Source organism: Myxine glutinosa, chromosome 14, assembly GCF_964187855.1.
Source record: "Myxine glutinosa chromosome 14, kmMyxGlut1.1, whole genome shotgun sequence".
Classification (NCBI taxonomy): Eukaryota; Metazoa; Chordata; class Myxini; order Myxiniformes; family Myxinidae; genus Myxine; species Myxine glutinosa.
The window spans coordinates 49222479-49247706 of NC_136274.1; the positions used below are offsets into that span (position 1 = coordinate 49222479).

Genomic DNA, 25228 nt, shown 5'->3' on the forward strand with positions numbered 1-25228 from the left:
GCCAAGTGGCTTAAACACTCAAGCAAGCACTCAAACAAAATGGTTGATAAGGAACGGCTGGCTGCTTGGCAAGTGATAGAAAGCTGATTGGTAATGGAGCACACCCTTGATGAAGGTCTTGACATGCTTGTGAAGTTTGCTGAAAAGTAGAAAGCTTACAGCACCCAGGAAGTGATGCAGCTGCACCTCATACAAGAAAATTCCAGGAGGAAGAGGCAAGAAATAATTCAGCAATCCAACGTAAGGAAATGGTTCAAGAAAGCCTCTGGAGTTCGACCAGATGATGATCCCAATGAGCCTGATCAAGTGGATGTTGACACTTTAGAATTTAGATCGTCCAACAACTTCAAAAGACTAGTTTCTCTTTTATAACACAGGTACGTTATTGATTTGAATAATTCAGTGGTAATTACCATTATATTGTATTTTAATGACGTTCTTATTTGATCAATTTTTCACAGGCAAAGTTTAATAAGTTTCTCTTTTGTACCATTCCATGCAGCATTTTCCCTCCTTGGAGTTTCCTTCTGTGTCCAACTTGTCCACTGCTTTCATGCGTGTTTTGTGTCCTGTTTTTGGCTGTTACATCCTGATCCGTTTTAGAGTACCAGCTCTTCCACGAGCCCAACTATGTATCCAAAAATAAAGACATTGAGATAACCGTTTGACGATGTATCCAAAAAACAACAACATTTAGATAACTGGCATATTTGTTTAACTGGGGTAAAGGGGTAAAGCCCCATGGGTGCAGGGAAGCACAGCTTTTACTGTACGTTCCCTTTTCTGACGCGGTGTTTCCTTTCACAAGTAACTTGGTGAATTGAACTTGAACTCGAACTTCAATCTGTATTCGACGATTCCAATCAACGAAATAGTATTTGCGATGCTGCCATGTTGATGCGATACCAACATATGGAGTGAAAACACCCCAAAATGATAACCCATTGAGCTCTGGATTTTCGATACTTTCACTTTCTGTGGTAAAGCAATGCGGCATGAATCCCATCCAAAACGGGCATGATGGTGCGACACTATCATGCTCCCAACGTGCAACTTTTTGAAGCTACTTCACCCCCTCCCCATCTTAAATCCTGAGTACGGGCCTACAAAGGTCGTTCCTGGCTTCCGCAGGTCTGGGTTCAGCCAGTCTGGTGACCAAAGGTTTCCCCGTTTGAACAACATAATGGGTGGGGCAGTCGTGACAGAGGATGTTATAGACGATCTGAGATCGGTCCTGTATGCCCACTTTAACTATGGGTTTTGGCAGTAATGACTATAGACGTTATTATTATTATTATTATTATTATTATTATTATTTGTATAGAACATCGAGGCTCGTGTAAGAGCTAACATTAATCACAAAAAAAACAAACGGACACATTAAAAAAACAAATAATAAATGGAGCAGTAGACAAGATGGGGGGAGAGAGTGAAGCACACAAGTACAACATTTGAGAACAGGGACATCGGTAGATCTGTGGGGGGGAGAGGGTTTGGCAGGAGGAGGCATGGGAAGGGGTGGGGGGGGAGAGGTATAAAACACATGGACACTGCCAGAACCTCAAGGAAAGAAGTTGGTATTTCAAAAAAGTGGATCTGGGGTGAAATTAATGGACGTAAAAAAGATCAAGAATTTGGATGGGGGAAGATAAGAGATGGTGGTGAACAGCTGTTTTAAAGACCTGGAGGGAGGAGAGGGATTGAAGAGAGTGGGGGAGTTTGTTCCAGAGGCGGGAGAAAAGAGGAAAGAAAGAGTGAAGGTGAGCACAGAGTCTTGATCTGTAGAGAGACTGTCGGGTCATGTAGTGTTTATGGGCAATGCAGGCACCATAGGGCTTGTAGCAGGTGATATGTATTGCACACAATTAGGCTGATTATGATTATCCACAACTGTTCACATGATAAGGTTCTTCAAACCAAAGTTACTTCGTTTTCCTTCCCAATTTTGAAACAAATTCAATGAAGCAGACCTCATCTCGGAGGACTTTCCTTCCACTCCACTCATTCTTCCTCATGCTGAACAAATCTTGCTCTCCAATACTCTTTTTGTCCCTTATCTCCGACCACCATACAGAACAACCATTTAAATTTTAAAAAGAGAAACTTTTCAGATTTTTATTGCTGTGTACTCACGTCTCCCATGTTATGCATCCATTGATTCCTGTTTGGGTTCTTCAACATGCACGACGCCATCAGGAATGATGCAAACATAATTGTGGTTCCATTAGATCCTGTTAAGCACAAGATGATTGATGAAAGTTGCATGAAAAAAAGCAATCTTGTCACAAATAGTGTTCCCTTATTTTGTTACATGGTGTGAAGGACAAAAACTACACAAGTAAAAACCTACGTACACCCTTCACCGCAATTCATTTACTTAGTCCAGCTCTGTTTTCAATTTGCTTACGACTAATTACCTCCGCCACCAAAGGTGGATGGAGGTTATGTTTTCACCCCTGTCTGCGTGTTTGTCCGTTTGTCTGTCTATCTGTCCGTTTGTGAACAAAATATCTCAAAAAGTTGTGGACGGATTCGGACGAAATTTGGCAGAGATGTAGCGTATGTGACAAGGAAGGATCGTTTCAATTTTGGTGAAGATCCGGATCCAGATAATATAATTTTTTAAGTGATTCTTCACCATTGAGTAATATGACCAACCAGGTGGAGGTGTGCTCTCTACTGAGTGCCGTTCTAGTTATTTCTGTGTGCTCTTGCGAGTAGAGACCAAAATTCCAAAGTTTTAAGCAATATGAAAATGGATGGATGTTGGACTATATTGAGGGTAAAAGGGGTGGGAGAGACAGGGTGACATGGCAGAATAGAATGAATAATATCTTGATGAAAGCAATATTTGCGCACATGAAGCTCTTTGTTTCAGTGTCCAATTAAAAGAAAGCATTTTAATAAGATCAACGCAACATATTTGTGTGTGGAGTTCAGGGAGGTTGTATTTGTAAATCATTTCAAGATCAACCCAACGTAACGTCAGAATATAATGAGTTCTAATGATAACCCACGCAAACCTTTCGAGTGGAGGGATGTGTGTTAGCCCTCCCCCCCCCCCCCCCCATCTCCTCCCCCGATATATCGGTACCAGTGAATGGACTGTTTATATGGATTAGGTTCTTCTGAGCACCGATGGGTATATCTGGGGCTTGTGCATGCACAGGGTTTAAGATTATAATACTTACAATTAATCATGTTGGGAAGGGAAAGGGGTTGTATGGTCGGGAGCTGTATGGATGTGAAGTCCATTATAAAAATACCCATAAACATGGGTAAATATAAAAATATAAATATGGGTATATCTATATATATATATACACCGAGTGTGTGTCTCTATACTTTGGAAATATGGTAACTTTGGAAATAGATATACATGTGCATGTAAAATTTACGAAAGAACTGTAATTGTAGATATGATTTATGGTAACTTCGTCCCCTGTGGTTATGTCGCATGTCATATGGTAAAATACTGTACCGTATCACCACACACGAGTATAGCCCGCAGGTGGAATTTTTGGAACTTTTACTTTAACATATAACCCGCGCATTATTTGCGTGAAAATACGGTAACAGGAAATGGTTTGACCACGACACTTTTCAATAAAGGATATTTCTCATGATCCTAGTCATATTCATGAACACAACAATTAGGCTTGAGAACATTTTAAATTGCCACTCTTTCGTATAAATGCTAACAATTATCCTTAAAAGATTGTAAACACACACGCAGTGCATGCGCAAAAGGCCTCGTTTAGCATTGACACGTCATTTTGAAAGTCATGTATTCATTATGAAATATGTTGCTGCCAGTGATATTGAAAACATACCTGGGTACATGATCGTGATGCAATATTGTCCAGGCATCAGATTGTCAAGTTTAATCGGAAAGTTTTGAGCTTGGGAGTTGTTGCGCATCAAACTGCAGTTCAACATCTCTAACTGTCCAAATGTTGTGTTCATTTTAAGGCCACAGTCATATGGAGACCTCCTGTCTATGACAATCCTATTCCAGCTTATGTACATTTCCAACCAGGACAACATACTTAGTGGGACAAGGTCGAAGAAGGCAACTGTGCCATTGAGAGTGATATTAAACTTTATGACATTCTTGCAGATTGGGAAGGTGCAGTTTTGCCTGATAATTGAACGACGCTCGCCCAAAAACCTTTTTGTGGTTGTCTCTTTTGTTTGGATCTGAATTCCTGCAAATGCCGAGTCGGTTTTATCGTATAACAACATTGATACAACTGGATTGTTTGAATTCACTCCCTGGATCCATGTAAACGGGCTGCCTTTGAAAGACATAACCTGCAATACAGACAATTTAATGAAAATAATTTACACAATATTTTTTATTTTTCAACTTAAATAGAAATCAATATTTCAAAAATCAATTTTTAACAACAAAATGAATATTATTCCACACGAGGGAGTTATTGCCTTGCAGAGCAGTGTATGTGTGTGTGTGTGTGTGTGTGTGTGTGTGTGTGTGTGTGTGTGTGTGTGTGTGTGTGTGTGTGTGTGTTAGAACACAGATTCCATCGAAGAATGAAACTTGTAATTAAACATCTCCCTATTGGATAGAGGTAGACGTACACCTGCTGTCGGGTTTGTTTCTACAATCAGTGCCCCAGTTTTCAATGGTACCTCAGTTTCTTCAATCCCCCTCGGAGTACTAAACCACTATTTTTTTCTTTTCTTCCTCTTTGTACACTGCTCCTTTCCCATTCCATCTCCAGGTGCTACATGACGTCATCGCCGGGCACCGAAGGCGGCAGCATGACAATGTTCGCCGAAAGGGAGTACTCAGTTTTAACTCTGTTTGTTTTCTTCTTAGTTTGTTTGTCCGGGCGATATCTCAGCCATCCTTTGAGCTAGGAAGCTGAAATTTGGGCACAATAGTGAGCACGTGCTTTGTCAAAAACAGTATCCTTTATTTTTTGATTAATCAATTAATTGATTATTTATTTCATTACTATTGATTTCTTAAGTACTTAGTTATTTTCTTTCTCATCTGGGAAATATCTCAGGCACCTTTTGAGCTAGGAAGCTGATATTCGGACACAACAATGACCAAGTGATTTGTGGATATACTATTTATTTATTTGGCATGGGGGCAGTGTACTTTGAATGTATGTATGTGTACTTGTTTGCTTCCTTTGTTTTTTCTTCCCTAACCCTAACCTGTATCTTGGAACCGGCTGTAATTTTCAGAATGAAATTTTGCATCAACAATGGGAACATAAAGTATGCTGGGTTGACATAATTATATTTGAGTTAGACATAATTTTAAAGGTCATGACCCAATTGTAGACATTTTAACACATTCCACAATAACTCAACAAAGGTTTGACTAATCTGTGGAGAAGTGACCATCTAACCTTGACTCCGATTCTGCAACTGGACCAGACGACATCAACCCACTGGTCCTAAAATCCTCCTCCGCTGCTCCAACACACCCTCTTCTGTTCTATTCACCCTCTGTTTAGCTCAAGGTCATCTGCCATCTGCTTGGAAATCAGCCAACAATACTTCTTGACACAAAAAGGTGTAAAAACAGATCCTTGCAACTACAGACCACCAATTAGACAGCTCCCATTCATCAGCAAGTTATATCAAATCCATCATTACTTTCGACATTAAATCCTTCTTCTTCTCCAATGGCCTGATATCAGATCATCAAATTGGATTCAGATCAGGTCACGCTACTCTGGACATGCTGCTTCTGCTGTCTCAACAATGGATGGAGGTCCTCAATGCCAAACAGGAAATCGAGCCGTCTCCCTTGACATATCTCGTGTCTTCGATACGGTCTGGCACCCCGCTCTGCTCACCAAACTCTCCTCTTACGGTATCCATGGAAATCTCCACGCATGACTTGTGGACTTCCTCTCCTGTCGTACTCAATGTGTGGCCCTGAATGGAATTCTCTCATGTCCTCTTCCTGTTCAGGCTGGAGTTCCTCAACGCAGTGTTCTGGGCCCTGTGCTTTTTCTAATCTTCATCAGTGATCTCTCCGACTCTCTGGAGATTCCTCTCTATCTCTTTGCTGATGACTCCACTCTCTGCCGCTCCATATCTCAACCCTCAGATCGGCAGGCAGCAGCCTCTTCACTCTCTGCAGACCTGGACAAAATCACAGACTGGGCAAACAAGTGGAACATGTCTTTCAATCCTGACAAATCTCACACTCTCACTATGTCTCTCCATAAAGACCGCCTGGACAACCCTCCCATCTACTTTCTCAATGATCCTCTCAAACAAGTTCTGTCACTCAAGCTTTTGGGTCTCACTATCTGCCAGGATCTTTCCTGAGAAAATCACATTTCCAAGCTGGCCTCCAAAGCACTTTTAATATCCTAAATAAACACATTTTTTGGTCCCATTGTAGATTTCTTCAGAATGAGCCATGACTCAATTTTTCCATTGAGCCGTTTTAGAGATGTAGAGGGGAAAAGTGGACGGTGTTTTCCAAGATGGCGCCCATACCAAGTGACCTATGCCGTCATAATTATCAGTGAAAATATATATACGTGCCTAGCCGATCACTTGGTGAAAAATTTGTGTCATTCGGACCAACGCTTGCTGACCAACATTCATTTAAAGTTTTTGGAGGTGAAAAATAGGTGTGGAAGAATAATAATAATAAAAAACCTCGGAAAAACAATAGATATTCCTCTGCATGAAATGCAGAGGAAACCTAACAAATATATATTTAGTGGGACACACATGAGGCATAGAATCTGGGTTTTGGGCAAAACACATTGTTTTGAGCAATTAGCCTTGGGAAAAGTCTTTTATGTGACATCTGTGAAGGGATAACAACATGTGCGTCTATACTCCCTAATCATCAACCTGTTTACGCACTTCTCTTATTGGATGAACTGCAAGAACTTTTACCAAGCTCGCTGTTTGGATAAATACTCCAAGAACTCTTTGTGTGCTTATCTTTTTTAATTTCCTGAACGTCTTTATCAGTGTGTGCGTCAAACACAGCCTTGAGCATTACAACTGCTTGTTCCTTTGTCCTTCCTTTCAATATAGACCCATGTTATTTTTGCCCAACCTGAAAGAGTAGATCTCGGGGTATTGTGTTGTTCAATGCTATTCTGTGTATTGTTGATTTTCGATCTATTTCTTTCCGTGCATGCATTCTGTATTGTGATTTTCTGGTATACTCTTTGCCATGCACGGATCAATAACTCTCCATGCATGTATGAATGAATATTCCAAATTCACTACGTGAGGAAATAAAATTTTCTTCGACATAATCTACTCCAAACCCACTCCTTCAAATTCCCTGTTTTCTTTCCTCAAAGCTCCTGTAGTGTCCATCTTACTTATCCCGTATACACCGCCCCAGCCCTCTCTTTTCCACAGATCTCCTGATGTCCCTTTTGTTATGCTTCCCTCTCTCTACCACTCTTGTTTTCTGCTCCCTTTATTATATGCTCTATGTGCTAGCTCTTATACAAGCCTCGACTAAGTATACAAAAAAATCCATAAATTATGCATGTAGGTCAGGGTCATATGGCAGTCATTAAATGATATGGCCTTTATTGGATTGTGGGTGCTAGGATCGGTCAAGTTATGCCGTAACTGGAAATTTAATATTCTCAACTTCAAACATGCTAGAATATACCATCTCCATTAAATCAACATGCTATCAAAAAATAATATTTCAGCTCAACATAACAGAAAAAAACAAGAGGTAAGAAAAGGAACCAAAACCTATTAAAAAGCAATCTGACCCATTTTATAAAGCAAGTGAGATATGAGGAAATAATCAAAGATATCGTGATTTTGTCCAACAACATTCAGAACACTGAAATACCTTTGTCATCGATTCATCTTTAGCAAGGAATGATTTTTTTACAATTCATTTTAGGCATTGAGTGATGGTTACCTGCAATCCAGTATTTCCTTTTGCACTTTTTGATTCGTTAAGACTCTGAATGAATTTAGTGTCACAGTAACTTGTGTTCCAGGTCTTGTTGTGAAGGTTTTTGAGATGAACCACCTCACGGGTGAGAGTCAAAACGTTGTTAGTTGCAACAGATGCCTTTCCACCAGGAACAAGTTTCTTCACTACTGATGCTCCACACTTTTTCATATTTGTGAAAACATCACCAAACAATTCTTCGCTCTGCCAAAAAAGGTTTATTGTTAGATTCATACAGATGTGTCCATTCATGTGTGTTAGGGAATACAATTAATGTATATATTTTGACAATAAGGGCACAATAAATAAGGCACAATAATTTTAAGGCACAATAAAAATCTATATATATATAAAACACAGTTTGTGTGTGTGTGTGTGTGTGTGTGTGTGTGTAATGTTACCGATAGACTCCTAAACGGAGAGGCTCACGTGCTTCATATTTGGCATAGACATGGCCATTGAGCCTGGGAAGAACATGGCCGACCTAAAAAAAATTATTTAATAATATTTTTTTACCATATTTTTACCTCAGCGCATTTCAGCGAGGAATATTATACACGGCATCTGAGCTGGTCGCAGAGCAGCGCGCTGATTCGCTCAGAGCGATCACGTGATGTTCCAACTTTGCCGCCATAATCTCACAGTTATGCGTTCGCACGTAATTCAGTTTTTTCACATTTCAGCGAGGAACATTGCCATTCACACCACATAGGTTTTTTTTCACTTTCATCTGATATTTGTGATTTATTTCAAACAAACTGTATTTCCCATCTACACGGCCATGTATTCCTATTAACGTTATGTAAAGTACATAAATTGTGTGGATTACATCATTTGTGGATGTGATCAATTGCCAGTAACCATCTATATCCCTCCCCTCCCCCTACCCTTCCCCCTCTCTTCCACCTCCACCCTACCCTCTCCCCTTCCCCCCTCCCCTTTCCCCTCCCCCTCCCTTTCCCCCATGCCCCTCCCTTTCCCCCCTACCCATTCCTTTCCACCCTACCCCCTACCCCTTCTTTTATAAAGTGCTGCTCACTGTACCCAACGGACATGCCAAATTGCAAAAGCGATCATGACCTTTTGTGTCCCCAACCCCTCACTCTCGGTCCTCAACCACTCAGCGATGATGAATAGTCGAAGCTCATGGAAGAGCTCGTGCACTGAACATATCAGAACGTAACAGACAAAAACAGGCCCCACGGAAGGAACAGAAGAGAGAGGAGGGAAACACCAACAGTGAAGTTGAAGGCCAAGATAGAGGGAGACTTTTCACAAACAATAGGTGCGGGGAGGATTGGGATGCATGAGGTGGACAAGATGGATACATAAGGAAACTCCAAGGAGGGAAGAACAGAAATTTGGAAGGAGAAGGGATTGTGCTGGGGTTAACAAGTGTGGAAAAGATAATGGTTTTGGAATGGAGAAGACCTGAGATGGTGGTGAACAGCTGTCTTGAAGCCCTGGAGGAAGACTGAGATTGAAGAGGATGTGGAACATGGTTCCATAGGTGAGGAAAAAGAGAAACAAATGAGTGGGGGTGAGCAGTGATCCTGGATTTAGGTAGTTTCACAAGAAGGGGGTTGATGGTGGGACCGTGTGAGCCCTGCAGAAACCTGAAGGAGGGGATGGGGGAAAGCACAGAAAGAGCAGATGGTGCAAGACCAGAAAGGAGGCATTAGAAGACCACTGACATGTCTGCGATGGTGAAGTGACAGACCCATAGACTCAGCTTCTTTGCAGGAGAGGCCAATAATCTTAAAGGCGTTGGTTTCCATGGCATCAAGCTGAGCAAGTTGTGAGACAGGGAAGCCAGTCCAGAGTGGAGAGCATTACTCCATCGAGCTGTGATGAAGGCATTTTAAGTGTATAGGAGTTCAGGTGTGCCAAAGGAAGGACGATGTATGATGGATGATGCTCAGTTGGCGGCTGGCTTTGGAGGCCAACTTTGAAATGTAGTTTGCCCAAGAGAAATCATGGCTCATAGAGAGACCCAGGAGTTTGAGTGACTGAACTTCCTCAAGATAGGCTGGTAGCTTGTGATGGAAGATTTCACCCCATTTTCCTCAGCAAGTCTGACCCCTTAGAGCTACTTAGGCAATCTAAGTCATTCACAAAAGATTTGTCAGTAGGCCCCCAGCTGGTGGGTCTGGACCACGCACACTTGAAAAGCCTCCTTTGTTTGCCTCCTTGAAAGCCTCCTTCAAAAGCCTCCTCTAGGGGATTGCATTTACCCCATCTAATACATGGACCAAACTTTGTCAAAACAAAGTATTATGACAGTCTGTTACAAAAAAGGACAGGCTGACCTCCAAACTGAAGTTGCAAGGGGGGCAGGTTTGGTCAGACCCCCCACAAAGTAAACCACCCCCTGTCTACACCCACCCCAACCTCCCCACCCCCCAATGTGGTTCATTTACCCCATAAGCTACATGGACTAAACTTTGTGAAAACATATAAGTATGATGGCACACTAAATAATTATGAAACTAACCAAATTTCCCAAGGCATAACTAATTAATCATTTAGTTACGTGATTAATTAAGACTTAATTAACTAATTAATTATTTAAATGTTTAATAAAATAAAATTTAAAATCATTAAAAATAACTTATTAATTAATTAATTAATTTAAAATGGAGAAGATTGTCATGGGGACCGCAAGGCTAACCCCCGCTCTAGCAGGGAAAATGGCCTTAAAATGCTTGTTGTTATTGTGTTGTATTAATTAATACTTAATTATACGTTCATTCACTTTATTTTGTAATAAGTATCTTTAAAAAAAAATAAAGTTTCATCTTCAGATGAAATCGTTGAAATATTGTCTTTGTTTACTTATCATTGTATTATCATGTGGTTACACATCGTCATCACTATTTCACCGTCGCTGTCATTATTTTTGTCCTGTCTTCATCGTCATCCACCTCCAATGCTATAACAAAAAAAGTATTTCAGGCTCGAAGAAAGCTTTCCACTCTTTTGAAAGAAAAAAAAATGAATATTTTTACCCTTATTTCTGTCGATATTTATTAAAATACATTGTAATTCACTGCCCCAATCTCCTACACATCCTACATGGAGTGTTTGAGCCTGGTGTTGGCTTAGCGGTTAGGGTGCTGGCTTGGGATCCTAGGATCATGGGTTCGTAATCCCGGTCAATCGCTGAATTAACACCAGGGGGGTTGACTCAGCCTGTCATCCTTCCGAGGTCGGCAAATTGAGTACCAGTTCACTGGTAATTCCCCGTGCGTCGCAAGAGGCGACCAACAGGGTTGGCGGCAGAAAGGGCATCCGGCCATAAAACATTGCTTCAAAAAGGGGACTATGGTGCCCGAAAAAGGCCAACCCCTGCTCTGCGGGGAAAAATGGCCTCTAAAGGTGGTGGTAACTTTATTTCCCAAACACGAGATTTTGTTTATATTTGGGTTGCGTTTTTAAAGAGGATAATTTAAAGCAAAATGCCATTCGCTGTACCTCCTCAGAAATAAATAAGACAATTGCCAAAATGGTAAAATGAATAGAGAATTAGAAACAAATTTCATGAAAATACATTTGTTGCTTACCTTCCCCATCACCTTCCTCGAAGAGATCGTCTTCGCTGAAACAACATCTAACGATTTTGGAGAAGTATCACCATAAAATGTGATGTGAAATGACCAAAAATGATTAAGAATGTGAAAAAGACTCGGTGGCATAATGATTAGAGCATGAGCTCAGATTCTGGGAGGTCAGAGGTTCAAACCACAGCTGAGTTTTTAAAATGAAAGAAGTTTAATTATTATTTAATTAATTATTATAATTTATTATATTTATTAATTTTTATTATTTTATTAATATATAATTAATTATAATTATTTAATTAATTTAAAGAAGAAGAATTAAAGAAAGAAAATAAAAAAAAGAAAAAAAAAGAAATAAAAACAAAGACTTTTAAAATGGTACGAGATGCTTCCTTGCTTGACGTTCAGCATTTAAAAGGATATAACATGAACAAGCAAGGCTGGGAAGGAAATGGCAAACCATCCAGTATAACTCTTGCCACGAAACTGTTTTGGAGGCATCAACGCTCTATAAAGTGTGTGGCAAATGAAAATCAATTAAGAATGTGATGATGTCTATAAAGTATGTGCTATGAGGAACGTGTTTTTATCTGTTGAGTACGTACTATTAGAATAAGCGTACGTTTATAGTGTACGTACAATTGGAACATGAGTACATCGATAAAATACAATACATGTGAATCGTTACAATAAAACTGCAAATGTCTGTTTGTGTGCTGTATGAGCATATACCTATGTCATCAATACACCACACAAGCACAGCAGCTAACAAACACCACACAAAGTACAAAACACAAAACCACACTAAACATGTCCTGGTGAAGGTGGCTGCAATCTCTGATTGCTCTTTCTTGTTTATGTAATGCAGTGAGTGATGTTGGCAGATTTCCAAGCAGATGGACGATGACCTAGCACAAATGACAGGGTGAAAAGGGCAGAGATAATGTGCAGAACAGCAGAGCAGGTTTTTAAGACACGTGAGCTGAGTAGCAGTCAGGGTCAAAAGCTAAAAAAAACCTTCTTGGCCTTCTCAGGTGCAAAAGATACAGAGTCCAGGAGCAGTTGGGAAGGATGGGTACCGGGTACTCCCGCCCAAAGGGAGGGGGTGCCCGCTAGTATGTCTAATGAAGCACCATCACTATCAATAATCGTGAGCTCTCCTTTGGCAGTCGTAGCAAAGTCCTCTGCTTTTGGCACCAGAAAAAGACAAGGTGGAATTCCTCCAAAACATTCGAAGCAAACAGAACTGGTGATGGAAGACGAAATTAATTGGTTACTTAGCTTGGACAATCATCTACAACCTTACCACACCTTTTGGTTGTTGATAGGATCTGGTTCTACAGGTACAGGTGCTGTCATAATTCCCTCCATGAGACTTCCACCCACAACTGTTAAAGCTGAAACAAAAACAGACAAAACACAAAAGCTACACGTGATATACCTGAACATCAACAACGATTCAATTGCGAATGCAGGTAAGAATCATTTGGTATTACTCAGTGGTTGTCCCATCTAAAACGCACTATCATAAGTACTGCAGTATTTCTGCCAATAAAACTTTTCAAATCATGACATCTTGTTCTGGTATCTATCCATATTATCTCTCTTTCTATTTATTCTATCTACATCTGTCTATACTATATACTATATTTATAAAAAGAGACAGAGAGTCTACGTTTGTCACACGTAATCTCAACTATCACCGCGAGTAGATAATTATCCTTGCCAAGATGGCGTACCATAAAGTGGGGTGACTTTAAACACTTGTTACAAGGTTCATTCGATTGATTTTTTAGCCGCGTCGCAGACGCTGCTCATAGAGTGCCCTCTGCTGTTGTTGTTGTTGTTCTTCTTCTTCTTCTTGTTCTTCTTCTTCTTGTTGTTCTTGCAGAGAAGACAAAACCTCGAAGCTCCACCCATTCTGGGAACCATAGCTCCACCCATTTTGGGAGAGGCTTCATATAAACAAATATCCACCATTTTATTAACTCGCATAACTTTGAGGCCTGTTTTGTAGGCCCGTGGTGTCTTCCTCTCTCACACAGTTTTATTTCAAATCAAATTCGATATATCATTTCATTTTTCACAGTCGCTAACATAGTTTTAGACTCGGTTGAAAAAAAACGGGAAGAAAATCCGATGAAAGTTGCCCTTTATAGAACGAAATGAATTCTCAAAGGCCTGTAACTTCAAGTCCATTGAGATTTTTTTTTTTTAAATCGCGGCATGGTCAGTCATACACCGCCCGAAATAACAGATGGGAAAATGCCGAGATATATTAAAAATTCGTCGCCACACACGGGAAATTGCCGAGATATATTTTCACTTTGCACAAAAATAACATCAAGTAATCGAATCAATAGGAATGTCCTGTGCCTATAACATCGACGTTATAGGCACAGCTGCATCTAGGCATTGTGTAACATCGACGCGGCTTTTGTTTTAATTAAAACTTTTTGTACTTGTTTTTCCAACATTTGCTGTAGCCATTTTTTAAACTCTTAAACAGTTGAAAAGCCCCCACCACCACAATTAGGGTAAGACTTTGAATATCATCACTTGGTAGGTGTTCAAACCTGGTGAATCGGTAGAGGTTCAAACACATCCCAAGCACGAGGTGACTTTGAACGCCTGAATATCAAACAAACAAATAAATAATCTTCAACCGCAAATCTGATGATCACCAAATTGGAGTGTTGGAAAGGTCACACCCTGGAGGGGATTTAAAGTCAGTAATACCACACATTTATTTTAAGTTCTTCAAAATTGAAAAAAAAAAAAACTTCAAAAGTGTTCAATTTCACCCCACTTTACAGTAATTCATGGTTGGGTCCACGTTTTTAACAACTTGGATGAAAAAATAACTTTGCGGAAATCATATTTGACGACGTTTTTGTACACCATTGCATCACATCACAGGTTACAATGAGTAATCAAAACTGTTTATGAATTATGTAGGCCTACTACTGAAATGTACCTTTTCGACATTTACACCCTTTCAAACTTTGGATCCGTTTTAGACCTCTTCAGACACTTTTAGACCCCTTAAAACCCTCAGATCTCTATACCCTTTAGACCCTTTACAACATGTTCATACCTTTGGTGTGCAAACTCCACTCACGTGACGAAGCGGCGTGAGGGGAATGAGAGGGGGGAGAGGCGATGCCTCGGTTGAGGTGAAGCCGCGGTCGGCCATGCAACAACAACAACAACAACATGCATTTTAAAGGCCATTTTCCCTGCTAGAGCGGGGGTTAGCCTTGCGGTCCTCATGACAATCTTCTCTATTTTGCCCTATTTTCTGCATCTCTCCTTGTTAACCCCCTTGCCCGCATTTCTTCTTCCACCATCTTCAGCCAAGTCTTTCTCGGTCTTCCCCATCCTCTACTTCCTTCTACATTCATTTCCATCACTCTTCTCAACCAGTCACTTTCATCCTTCCTCAACACATGACCAAACCATCTCAACCTGTTCCTCTTCACAGCATCAAACACAGGCTCTATTCCCATCATCTTTCGCAATTCATCATTTGTCTTCCTCTCTCTCAACGATACTCCGCACATCCGTCGAACCATTCGCATTTCCAGCCTTTCCAACCTTCGTTGCTGCTCTACGTTCATTACCCATGTCTCGCTCCCATAAATCATAACACTTCTCACACATGCAGCATACACCTTTCCCTTCAACGACACTCCCCTCATCATCAGCACGCCACTCAGTTCCCGAAACTTCTTCCATGCACATCTCACTCTAGCAACCGTTGCCGAGTCTGATCCACCTTCTCCATTCAGCATGTCTCCGAGGTAGCAAAATGTTTTCACACCTTCCAGCTTCATGCCGTCTCCAAGACCCAACTCAACATTTCCTCCATCTGCAGCTCCCTCTGTGCACACCTTACATTTGAATGTAGCTGCCACACTGGTTAATGACCCTCTCAGACCACTACATTTTTGATGAACCCACTCAGCGCACATTGTACATTGAATGGAGTTCACTCCGACACCCTTCCTACACACAGCACAGGACCACTTCCCAGTTCTTTCCACCTCCCCACATGCTTTACCACTTGACATCACCTTCGTCTTTCCGATATTCACCTTCAGACCTTTTGTCTCCATACATTCCTTCCACTTGTTCATCTTTTCCTTCAGTCCATCCATACTTTCCGCAATCAACACCAGATCATCTGCATACAACAACTCCCACGGTAAACCCTCCATTACGTTCTGAGCCAGCACCTCCATCACAGCTACAAATAGTAGTGGACTTAGTACCGACCCCTGATGCACTCCCACCTTCACCTCAAACTCACCACTGTTCCCGTCCTTCGTCCTTACAGGTGTGCGCGCTCTTTTGTACATTGCCATCACTACTCTGATCAACCATTCCTCCACTCCTAACTTCCTCAATACCCATGTCAATACTTTGCGTGGAACCCTATCGAATGCTTTCTCCAGATCAACAAACCCAAGAAACAACTTCTTCCTCTTCTCCATGTACTTCTCCTGCAACTGCCTCACAATGAAAAGCGCGTCTGTCGTTCCTCTTCCTGGCATAAATCCAAACTGCATTTCGTCAATCTTCACTTTCTTCCTTATCCTCCTCTCCAACACCCTTTCCAATACCTTCATTCCATGCTCCAATAACTTTATCGCTCGGTACGAGCCACACTCCAGAGGGTCACCTTTCCCCTTGTATAGAGGGACGAGGGTACTCAGTTCCCAATCCACTGGAATGCGGCCTTCTTTCACCACCAGATTACAGATCTCTGTCATTCTCTTCACACCCCAACTTCCTGCTGTCTTCAACATATCTCCCACAACTCCCGTCGGCCCTCCCGCTTTTCTACCCTTCATTGCTTTTATCGCTTCCTCAACTTCCTTCTCAGTTATCTTCTCTGCCGGTCCTAAAACTGGGTTACTCTCTATGTTGCCATCCCATTCATTCTCTGTATTCAACAGCATTTCCATATATCTTTTCCATCTTCCTTTAATTCCATCTGGGTCGACAACGATTTGTCCCACTTCATCCTTCAAGCAACTCACCCCCATCACATCACACCTCTCTTTCGCTATCTGCTTTGCAATCCCGAATACTGCTTTCTGACCCTCTTCCGAATCCAAGCGTTCTCAGAACATTTTCCGACATGCCTCCTGCGCCTTTGCTACCTCTTTCTTTGCAGCCTTCCTGGCTGCCTTATAACTTTCATGCTCTGCTGTTTCTGCTCCCGTACCCTTTGCCTTCTGCCACTCCTGGAACTTCTTCCTCTTCTCGTCAATCCTCTTTCCAACTTCATCATCCCACCACCACGTTTCCGAGTGCCTCGGTGGTCCTTTTGTCCATCCACATACCTCACCAACGGCTCCCAACAGACTAGCTTTCATTGACATCCAACCACTTTCAATCTCAACCACATCATCCTCGACCCTACTCAGCCTCTCTTTTAATGCCTCCCTTACTGTCACCTCTTTCAACCTCCACATCTTCATTCTCGGTTCGCGGTCGGCCATGCAAGTATGTCAATTAATGATCTTGTGTTTCAACGTGACCTGGACCACGAGTATGTCTATCAATTACATACTTTTATGAATTTTGGGTAGGGGGATATATAGATATAGGTAGATCTGCATAGGTAGGTGTTCCGATGTCACTAAGAAGAAGAACCATCTCGATGTAAGCAAGTCAGGAACTTGTCTAGCCCTAATGTCGGATTAAGTGTATCTTCATCCCCAATAAGAGGAATGGGGCATGATAAGTAGAATAGGGACTAAGCTAATTCCACGGTGTGTCAAACCTGTGATCATTCCGGTGTCCCGTTTGGCAACGCACCCATAGACATTAGCTAGGCCCATTAGCGCACCACACCCTACTTAAATTCCCCTTCCACCACAATAATAATAAAACACCAGGAAGAACAGTCAGGAAGTGACCGCGCATTACGACACCATGGCGATGGAACATCGATCAGGCAGGCTGATGCCACGCCCACCTCGCAATGGATTGACACCAAGGGTTTGATGGGAAGATTACATCACTGGAAGGGAGGGCCAATCGGCACACAGCTGAAGCCCAGGGAGAATGAGGAGCCAGCTGATTGGCCAAGGGTGATCAATAAAAGTGGAGAGAAGCCGACATTTTCTCTCTCTTGTTCTGGACGCGATAGCAAATGGTCGGAGACTGACATTTGCTCCCTCTCTTCTGGTTCTGGGTCCTCTCGTGGTTGGACTGCCTCTTGCTCTGGAGCCTGCCTGCGAGTGAATGTGGACGATCGGTGTTCTGGTCCTCGGTGCAGGTGGTTGTGTGCCGGCCTCGTCTCCTCGTTCCCCTGTTTGTTTGGCATCGGGGATTGAAGGAGCCGACAGGCAGAAACGACGCGTGGACGAGCACTGCTTGCCGCTGGAGCATGATGAGGCTGGGGTGGGAGAGATGCTGGTGAGGCCTAGCTTCCCGCACGGGAACGGGGGCAGAAGACACACCGAGCGATCAGAGCTAAGTGCATGATAAAACACACAACGTTTATTTTTCATATATCCTCCCCATCTGTACGTGTGTGTGTCTGTAATAGGAACGCTCCAGTTAGAAGGATTATACCGGCGTGTTTTATTTTGTATTATCGGCATCCGTGGCAATAAAGCCTTGCTTATTTTTTTTTGTACCATAAATCGGGTTTTTGTGAGTTACTTTTCACAGGTTGAAGACTGCGCATGGACCGTCAGGTAAATCCAGCTTCTTCTTCTTTCCTTTCTTCCTCCCGCACATATTGAGTGAAGTCCGCCATTGATCGTCGCCTCATTAACGCTCGATTGCCATTCGTGATTTCCCTGGTCTTAACCGAGGGGGAGTCGCGTGACAATACTATTCTTCCTGAACACACTTTTTATACCTTTAGTCCATTTTAGAACCCATAGACCGTTGAAACACCTTACACTCATTAAGACCCCTCAGACTATTATTCCCCTTAGACCCTATATAACTTTTTAGATTGAGCTTAAATGCGCAATCTCCACCTATCCTCAGGTTTGGAACCAGGGATGGGGGAGGGGTGGTGAAGCCTCGGTAGACCTATGTCTATTGACTACGTGCTATTTGAACGCGACTCAGACCTTTTAAGACACTTTAGATCCCTCTAGACCCCTTAGAAAAACGAAATAAAATCCTCCCCAAAATTCGTTTTTGATGACCTTTTTCACGCACCATTCACGTTGCATCACAAGTTGCAATGACAAATCGAAATTGATATCCCAAAGTGAAACTTATTTTGGAAAGTGATACTGAAACTACTGATCTGTGTATCATTGAACAAAAAACCAGAATGAAATGCTGTGAGAAATACCAAATGGAAATTGCAAAAAGCAAAGCTATGGGGAGGGGATTATAGAGAGAGGGCGGGTAGGTTGGGGCTGAATAAGCCACGTGGAGAGGGGTGGGTGCATGGAGGTGGTCAGTTAGCCTGGAAAGAACCTCACTGATCTTGGGTTACGTAGGCACAAAAAGTGCCTAAATCCGTTTCTCAGCCGAGCTTCCATAATTTCACCCCTGCTCTCAAGCAGTGCAACACGCATGGATTGGAAATATTAACTGGTGGAATGGAGAGAGGTTTCCAATTGCACGATCTCCACCCATTGTGATATCTTCTCACTGAATGATATGCTGAATTCCCGTTTCTACCAATACACACTCCAAAAAATTCCTCATTTGAGGTGACACACCTACAAACCCATCAGAGATGAGGACCCTGATAGTCAATTATAATTATTATCTTCACAGAAATCAGGTCAGGTCAGGTATGGTAGCATGCGCAGAGCACGTGTCACAGCGTCCACTATCCACCGGTACTTCAGGAGCCTCCGTCTGGCCATCCCCCAGGCAGATGCCTGGCCCATCCCCATCTTCTTGAGATGAAGATCAACCTGCTGCAACCACGTGGTACATGGTCGACCCGTTGGCCTCCTCCACTCACGAGGCTCCCTCGCTGAGAGAATCTAGTGAGCAGGCTGAGCATCAGGAAAACAAGCCACATGTCCACTCAGCCGCAGCTGATACCCACAGACCATACAGGTAACAAATCTCATCTGAGTCTCTCTCAGAAAACACTCGTTGGATACAAAGTGTGACCAGCGATAACCAATGATTCTCTGAAGAGACCTCGTACCGAAGGAGTTATGTTGCAGTCTCAGATCCTTGGTCAGAGTCCAAGTCTCACATCCATAAAGCAAGACTGGAAGCACCAAGGACGTAAAGACTTGGATTTTCGTCCTCCTGCATAGGTACCAACAACTCCACACCCCATGATCCAGTGAATCCATGACTCCCCAGGCCCAACGCAGACATCTATCGACCTCTGACTCACAACATGCGGAGACATGAATATCACTGCCAAGGTAAGTGAAACTCTTTGTGACCTCAACATCGTAGCCACAAACAGGTACAGACAATATAGTGTGTAAGCGCGTATCTTCGTTCCCATCACAAGGGGTGGGATTATGTTAATTAGTTAGGGATTATGGGTAATTACTCCCCTGTATGTAATGTCCTCTGTTATTTCTCCTCTGTTCCTTATGACACCAGCAGCACACATACAAAGCCAGGCAATTGTGCATTTATAACACTAAATAAAAGTGACCGGAACAAGACATTGAACAATACCGCTGGTACTGCCAGCCGTGACATCGCCACGCCCCGAGGAGGGGTGATTGGCCCAGGATTGATTGGAGCAAGGACTGCTAATATGGGACTATTGGATTGGTGGAGCAGGCACAGATGGCGTTGGAGTCTTGAGTATAAAGGAACGCTCTCTCCGACATTTACTCTTCTTGGCTGTCTATCATCTTGTGGCTTTGGTGGTGAATGGTCACGATTTGATATCTCGCTCTGCTTCAGGATTTCAGGGCGAGCGGTCAGAGTTTATAGAGCTCCTGTGTGTGAGGAATTCATTGACGAGTGCATGAACATTTTGTAGTGCTCTTGAGCGAGGGACATTCGTTGAGACATGACGATTTTATCTCCCTTGGCGGACTCTGATTTTCGGGATTCGACAACAAACGGTTGAAGTTCACAAGTACTCTCTTGGTTTCCTCTGGACTTCCTCTCGTTTTCTGGGTTTGGTGGTGAGCGGTCGTCTCCCCGACATATTGGTCTCTCGTGGCTTTTCTCTCTGACACCTGTGAGTTCATAGTGAATGGTGGCATTTTTGCTCTCTTGCGTGGGACATTGGTACTGTGCAGTCGGCATTTTATATCCCTAACTTTGGGTTTCGACGATAGTGAGGAAAGGCGGTCATGGCTGGTGGACTCGTGGCGGGTGGCTGGTCGTGGAAGTGAACCTGAGAGGCAGCGGTGCTGTGTGGAGCAGAGATGAGTGGACGGGCATGGCCTGCTCGCTGCGCGCTCCACAGCTAGTGGAGCGAACTGTGCAAGGAGGCCTGGTTCCCGCTCGCAAGCTGCGCGGCAAAGCGTGCTGTTCCCGCCAAGGATGCGGGGATCCAAGATGATTCTTGACAAGGTTCAAGAGCCGCTCAGAGCTAAGTGCCACAAAAAAACACACATTTTTACTTTCGTTCTTTTATATTTCCCCTTGTCTGTATACGGGTCTGTGTTGGGACGTCCCATGTAGGATATTAGTTTTATCGCGCATTTTCTTGTTTGCTGGCATTTATTTTCATTAAACCTGTTTAGTTGTTGCAATTTGAATTCCGTGTCGGGTTTGAATTAATAATCATCAGGTTCGAAGACGTCGGATGGAAGCCGTCCAGGTAAGTTCGTCATCCTCCTTTCCCTCGCGAGTAAAGAATACTGTCATCTTGGGATTGAACGCCTTGGAGTTCAAGCTCGTTTGGTCATCTGTGTCGCCCTGCGGTGTTCACTACAGAGTAGACACACGACAGTATTGTTATGTAGAAGGGGAGGGGGAATCCGCAGTTAGAATGTACTTAGTGTAGTATGGTCCGTGTGATTCGTGTGGTGTACATTTACTCTTATGAACAGGGAAAATGTCAGGATAAGGCGTCTTGTTGCATGTGATTCTAAGGAGGCAGCGTATGTAATTTATAGACAGTATAGCTAGGGATAAGATTGTATATTTAAAACCCTCTGTTATCGGGCAGGGGCCAGGTAAGAACTTTGTAAGGCACGAGGAAGCGTTTCACACTTTCTGGAATGCCAAGCACAATCTCTTTCGCTGGCCTCTACAGGCTATGGCACCAAGTTCTGCAGCAGTCATTGTGGCAAACCTGCCGAGGGCGGGAGACAAATAATAAATCAACAGCCTTCCAGATACGGATAATATTCTGAATTGGAGGGGTGGGGGGTTGGGGGGGGTGGGGGGTGGGGGGTGCTTGGGAAAATGCCACCCCATCTCATGAAATGGCCAATGGGAACCAGCCGGGAGCAGTCCCAGGTGAGGCCTTGGTGGAAATCTACTGGGAGCGCCAGTCGTAGGAGTTGGTGTCGAACCTTCAAGAGAATGACATCGCACGCTCTCTCTCTCTCTCTGCCCATTTTCTTTCTCATGAACTTCACTCGTCCAGAAACATGGAGTCAAATTGGGCCTGTCAGAGTGTCGCTTTGCACCATCCTCCCTCCATCCTGCCTGCACCTTTCTTCGCTTTCGGCCATGCAACCGGTCTGCTCTGCACAATCATAGTAAGAGTGCCTGTTAAAATCCTTGCCTGCTTTCCTAGTACCTAGTAAAAGTTTGGTTGCTGTGGTGCCTAGGGAGGAGTGGAGGGTTAGGGAGTGGAGGGTATCTCTTTGTATATAAATTGCATACCTCTTCCCCTCCTCCACCCCTCCCTATTTGTGTCTGTCAACTGCTTGGTTTGCTCCGTTTACCCGAGCATCTTGTCCACCCCTCAAATTGGGTTTCCATTGGGTGACTTTGGGGAACGGTAAGTTGTATGAACGCAGTCTAGCTTTACACCTTTTGGCTGTTCACGGTACAAAATATCCCAGCACAGAGGGTGCTGTTAAGCGAGGCTGTCTGATGTGACAGTATTATTCCTGTTGATTGAACATACAATAGTTAGGGTCTGACTTTTAATACAAATGAACACGTCACCTTGTTCAAAACTGAGATTCGAAACTCTCAAATATTTGCGTGTATATATACGCGTGTAGCACATACATCATTTTTTCAACTCATCATGAAGAGTTTTACATTTTACAAGGAGCAATAGCATCTTACAGGGTTTATGTATTCGTGGTGCGAGGCCTGCCTGATTATGATACATCTTACATAACTGTTTTTCCTCCCAAAACATGACATCCACGCTGAACCATTCATGAGAAAGCAATTTGTGGATGGATAATGTTTGTAATTAGCAGAGTAGCATCATTCTTACCATCAGAAATCTTCAAGGTCATTGCCTTGTCTATGCTTTTCATTGTCTTCACTTTATTGACCAGAAGCAACATGCAATCAGAAATGACATCCTGTGGGTTTCAAACAATTTATTCAACAGCATAAAACGATGCACTCACACATGAAATCTATTACTGTAGTCACTTGTTAAATTATCGTGTCAACTTTGCAATTTGCCAGTTAAAATGAGCCATTTAAAATCCAGCATGTCCCAGGTGAACAAAAACAACAAAAATAAGGAGAAAAAGACATAAAATATCATAGCCCTTGTGGTTTTAGCAATTTTGCTGTATGGAGTTAAAGGCCGCCAGTCGACCATCTTTGCTGAGATTACAAAATAAAATCTTCTGCATATGTACACTCTCATGCATTGTCTCTGTATGCCAAGTAGTAAGGGAAACATATGAAAATCTGTTAACTAAATTGTTACCAAAAAATTTCTTCACCAATATGTTTGTAAAGGTGTGTAATAACATGTGTTAAAATGTTGAAGGTCAACTCCCGTGGGAAACCCAGAAAAAAAGCTGTTGAATTCGGGTACCGAAAAATTATTTTCGAGAATTTTTATTTTTTTAAATCGGCCCTTAAGTAACTTATGAGGGGTCAAATAAGGGTTTTTCATGATTCTGAGTTGATTGTTAACATTTATATTTCACCACAGACACTCCTTTGTGGAAAAATAATTTCTAAATATATCTCATTTTCTACTTTGCAGGACATGGAGTCTAGCAATATGGATGAAGACGTTACTCCACCTGTGCTCAATTGCTTCATCTGTGCACGCTCGGATACACCAGCTGAAAGGCTCATACAGGCAACTCCAAAGGGATACTCAACTTTATTGAAACAAGCAGAAACTGTCGAAAATGTTACTGTTGTGGAACGTATGAAGGAGGCTCAAAAGGAAGGAAAACTGAGGTACCACCAGAAGTGTAAAAATGATCTGTACAAAAACTTTGTTGCAACCACCAAGAAGTCAGCTCAAGCATCAAAGGCAGAGAAAGAGTCATCAAAGTTGAAGAGAAGACGCACTACTTGTGAGTTCAGTTCATCAACTGGCTGCAGTTCTAGAAGATCACAGTCAGTTGACCTCCTGTATAAGGATGTATGCATTCTTTGCAACCAACCAGCCCAGCTCTACAAAAATAATCCAGCACAAGCTAGAAAGAAATACAGAGTGCCAGATAATTTGACTGCAGATACACTGAAGGCAAGCTTGCTGAAGACAGCACGGAGTCGCGGGGATGACTGGGGCACTGAAGTCACTGGACGCCTGGAAGGGATCAACGACTTGGTAGCAGAAGAAACACTGTACCATTTGCGATGCAAACTTATGTTTGCGAGAGGTGACAGTTTGTCCAAGACTGATGAGGAAGGAAAAAGGAAGAGAGGACAGAGGAGTATTGATGAGGAGCGAGAGGCAGTTTTTATTGAATTCTGCGAATGGTTAGACTCAGAATTAGAGCATGGGGTAATGAACATGGACCAAGTCCATGAAAAGCTGCAGGAGTTTGATCAGTCACCAGAGAAGAGCCTTTCTTATTCAAAGCATTGGCTAAAGATAAAACTTCTAGAGAAATACGAAGACACCTTGTATTTCACAACACAGGAAAGAAGGGCAGATGTACTCTGTCTCAAAGATGGCACCGACAATATTCTGCGAGGGCATCATGCTAATCTTGACCATGGAGATGAGAAGACTCAGATCATAAAGACGGCACTCAAGTTCATATCCAATGATTGATTGATTTAGGTCCAAAGTCAAACCCCACCACACACAGTATGACTGACATCGATAGTCAGCTGACACTTGTTCCTGCAAGCCTTCAGATGTTCTTGAGACCGATTGTCAAGACAGACGAAAGAGTTGCCGTTTGGGGGCAGAATTTTATTAAGGCCTGTCGACCTCGGTCTGGAGTATTGCCACACCAAATGGGGCTTGCCATACAACTTGATCATAGATTTGGGTCAAAATGGATGCTCAACAAGTTCCACCGGCTGGGATACACTGAGTCTTACACGGAGACACAAAACTACAAATACTGCTTCCTTAATAGTAGGAGTGGAGATGATGTTCCAGATACTTCTGGCACTCTTGACACCATTGTGGAGGAAACCGATGAACAGATCAATGATGAGGTTACGGTTGATGCTGCGCTTGAGGATCAATCAGTGATGACAGCCAAAGTGCCAGCCAGTGAAAGTGAATTGTCAAGTAATGATCAGGTGGTCTTTATGGAGGTTGGGGAAACAAACAATGCAGTCACTCAGTTTGTTGGAGACAATATCGATTTAAACATTGTCTCTATTCACGGAAACACTCCCTTTCACTCAATGGGTTGGATCGAAGTCACCTCTCCGG

The 25228-nt window shown here is 42.7% G+C and overlaps 1 protein-coding gene across 1 annotated transcript in view; it reads right to left on the reverse strand.

The window, feature by feature from the left end:
• The window catches only part of LOC137413133 (polycystin-1-like), a 162442-nt gene that overhangs the window by 86148 nt on the left and 51066 nt on the right, over positions 1-25228 (reverse strand). The window contains exons 8-12 of the mRNA XM_078767972.1: positions 22847-22937; positions 12820-12905; positions 7913-8152; positions 3834-4314; positions 2134-2231 (exon numbers count right to left, since the gene is read on the reverse strand). Of these exons, the coding sequence (XP_078624098.1) occupies positions 2134-2231; positions 3834-4314; positions 7913-8152; positions 12820-12905; positions 22847-22937 (996 nt within the window). The remainder of the gene's footprint in view (positions 1-2133; positions 2232-3833; positions 4315-7912; positions 8153-12819; positions 12906-22846; positions 22938-25228) is intronic.